The sequence below is a fragment of the Cupressus sempervirens genome, chromosome 10, assembly GCF_028749045.1.
Source record: "Cupressus sempervirens isolate cs-2001-9-10 chromosome 10, ASM2874904v1, whole genome shotgun sequence".
In the NCBI taxonomy this organism is placed as follows: Eukaryota; Viridiplantae; Streptophyta; class Pinopsida; order Cupressales; family Cupressaceae; genus Cupressus; species Cupressus sempervirens.
The window spans coordinates 775,707,597-775,710,185 of record NC_143127.1 but is presented as its reverse complement, the minus strand read 5'-3'; the positions used below and the strand labels follow the sequence as shown (position 1 = coordinate 775,710,185).

The window sequence follows — 2,589 nt, the reverse complement described above, 5'->3', positions numbered from 1 at the left end:
CACAACTTGCCCTTTGGGAAGATAGGTTAGATAACAGTGCGACAGATAGCCTTGATGTTTGGTGCATGGTCAAGAAGAAAATGAAGAACCAGAAGAAAACTCCCCCCCCCTCCCATCTCCTGCTTCAACTAGAAGTAGAGTTAAAGCTGATATTGGGTCACCCCCCAAGGGAGCAGGAAGAAAGAACTTAAATCAGATTCTGCAAGAAGAAACAGGAAGGAACCTGGCAGATGGAAGCTAGAGGTCCATCAAGGATTTCTCAGGAAGTAAGAAATGAAAGTTATCTCATGGAACATAAGGGGCCTTAATGGGGCTCACAAATAGGAACTCATTAGAAATATGATTAGAGACCAAAGACCTGACTTTCTGATGTTACAGGAAACTAAGATGAAAAGGGACTTGGTAAGAAGGATATCTTTCAGTAAAACTTTTTGTTGTGAAGCTTCTGATTTGGATGGAGCTTTAGGTGGTGTCCTAACCTTGTATAACACCAGAGATTTCAAGTTAACTACTCTTTACAGCTCTACTAATGCTCTTCTTTGTAAGGTTTTTCACATCCAAAGCAATGAATCTTAGCTAATCCTTAACCTATACACCCCCAATACTAAGAAAGAAAGGAACTGCTTCTAGACCAAGCTCCTTGGCATCTTCTCTAATTGTAACTTGAATAAAGGGATTATAATGGGGGACTTCAACTCGCCTCTATCTGATGCAGACAAAAGGGGGGGTCATGCCCCGGATCAGGATAGCAAACATGACCTTGCTTCATTCATTCAGAATCTTTCTTTCTTGGATTTGGACCTTCAAGGTGGCAGCTACACTTGGTCTAATAGAAGAATTGGGGGTTATAGTATCCAGGTTCATCTTGATAGAGCCCTCATCTCCCCCAAATGGATCCTCTCCCACTCCTGTAGATTATCCCTCCTCCCCAAGGTGGGCTCTGATCATTCCCCAATTTCTCTTTCTGCCTCCCCCCTTTCTAGAAACAAGGCCTTCACTTTCCGCTTTGAGAAAATGTGGCTCTCACACCTTTCACTGGAAGGTAATATTTCCCATTGGTGGAGCATTGAGGTTGAAGGCACTACAATGTACAGAGTTGCCCAGAAGCTGAAAAATGTGAAAAGAAAAATCAAATCATGGAATAGAACTGACTTTGGCTACATCTTCCAGGAGAAAGACGAGGTATCTGATCAGCTATCTTCTATTCAGGATGAAATCCAGGATTCAGGATACAATGCACATAATAGCCAGCTAGAAAAGGCCATCCTTCCTGATCTACACAACATCATATCTAAGGTAGAGCTTTTTTGGAAATAGAGATCAAGAGTCAGTTGGTTGAAGGAAGGAGACCGCAATACCAGATTTTTTCACCTAACCACCCTTAAGCACCAGGCTAATAATAGAATAACCAACATTGTTAAGGGCCAGGTTTAGATTACCAAAGAGGATGAAATTGAGAAGGAAGTTGTCTGCTACTTCTCATCTCTCCTCTCTATTGATCCTTCCCTCTTTGGGTCTGAACAAGAAAAAATCCTGGCAACCATTCCCCCAATTCTTCAAGATTACCACAACTCCACGTTGAAGGCAATCCCCTCCTTGGAGGAAATCCATCAGGCCCTCTTCTCTCTCCTGGGAGATAAAGCTCCTGGCCTGGATGGTTTCCCTACTTTCTTCTTTTAGATCTTTTGGAATGTTGTGAAAAAGGATGTGGATAAAGCGGTTCAAGAGTTCTTTGGAGCCAGGAATTGGCTTAAAGAACTTAATGCTACCTGTCTGATCCTCATCTCTAAAAACCCGGGGGCTGATTCTCTGGATAAATTCAGGCCCATTAGCCTCTGCAATTCCTTCTATAAGATCATTTCCAAGGTTCTCACTTCCAAGCTCCTTAGACTTCTCCCTCTGATTATCTCTCCTCAGCAAATTGGCTTTGTTCCTGGCAGGCAGATGCTTGATTCAATTGTTTCGGTTGATGAGGTCATCCACTCTCTTGAGGCGGGCAAAAAGGAAGGATTCCTTCTTAAGGTAGACCTCTCAAAAGCTTATGATAGGGTTGATTGGAAGTTCCTCTTTGCTATTCTTCATGCCTTTGGCCTCGATGATCAAGTTTGCAAGCTCATCTCTTAGCTTGTGTCTTCACCCTCTTTGGTGGTTCTGGTCAATGGCCACCCCTCTCCTTTCTTCTCCCCCTCTAGGGGTCTAAGGCAAGGAGACCCCATCTCTCCGGTCCTATTTGTTATCATGGCAGAATGCCTTGGTAGACTCATTCAGAAGAAGATTAGGGATAGGTTTTTAGTGGGTTTGAGGCCTTCTTCGGGTCCATCCACTTTCACTCATCAGCAATTTGTGGATGACACGATTTTGGGGGGTGAAGCTTCAGTTCGGGATGCTAGGACCTTCAAAAGAATTCTTAAGTCCTACACCAGGGGTACTGGCCAAGCAATTAACTTAGACAAGAGCTTTGTCTTCTTCCTCAACACCCCTCTAGAGAGGCAAAGGAAAATTGCTCAAGTTCTGGGTTGTGGCATTGGGTCCTTACCGGCGACTTATCTTGGGCTTCCTCTAGGCTCCAAACCCCTGGACTCCTTTTGG

At 43.9% G+C, this 2,589-nt stretch overlaps 1 protein-coding gene across 1 annotated transcript; it reads left to right on the top strand.

Moving 5' to 3' along the window:
* Nucleotides 1-681: 681 nt before the first annotated feature.
* Nucleotides 682-1,317, top strand: LOC149536169 (uncharacterized). Its single transcript, XM_089806242.1, has one exon. The coding sequence runs from the start codon at nucleotides 682-684 to the stop codon at nucleotides 1,315-1,317; it is 636 nt and encodes a 211-aa protein (XP_089662368.1).
* The last annotated feature ends 1,272 nt before the right edge of the window (nucleotides 1,318-2,589 follow it).

Bases quoted from the DNA above. Each gene is read 5' to 3' on its own strand.
- LOC149536169 (XM_089806242.1), top strand. From the start codon at position 682: ATGGGGGACTTCAACTCGCCTCTATCTGATGCAGACAAAAGGGGGGGT.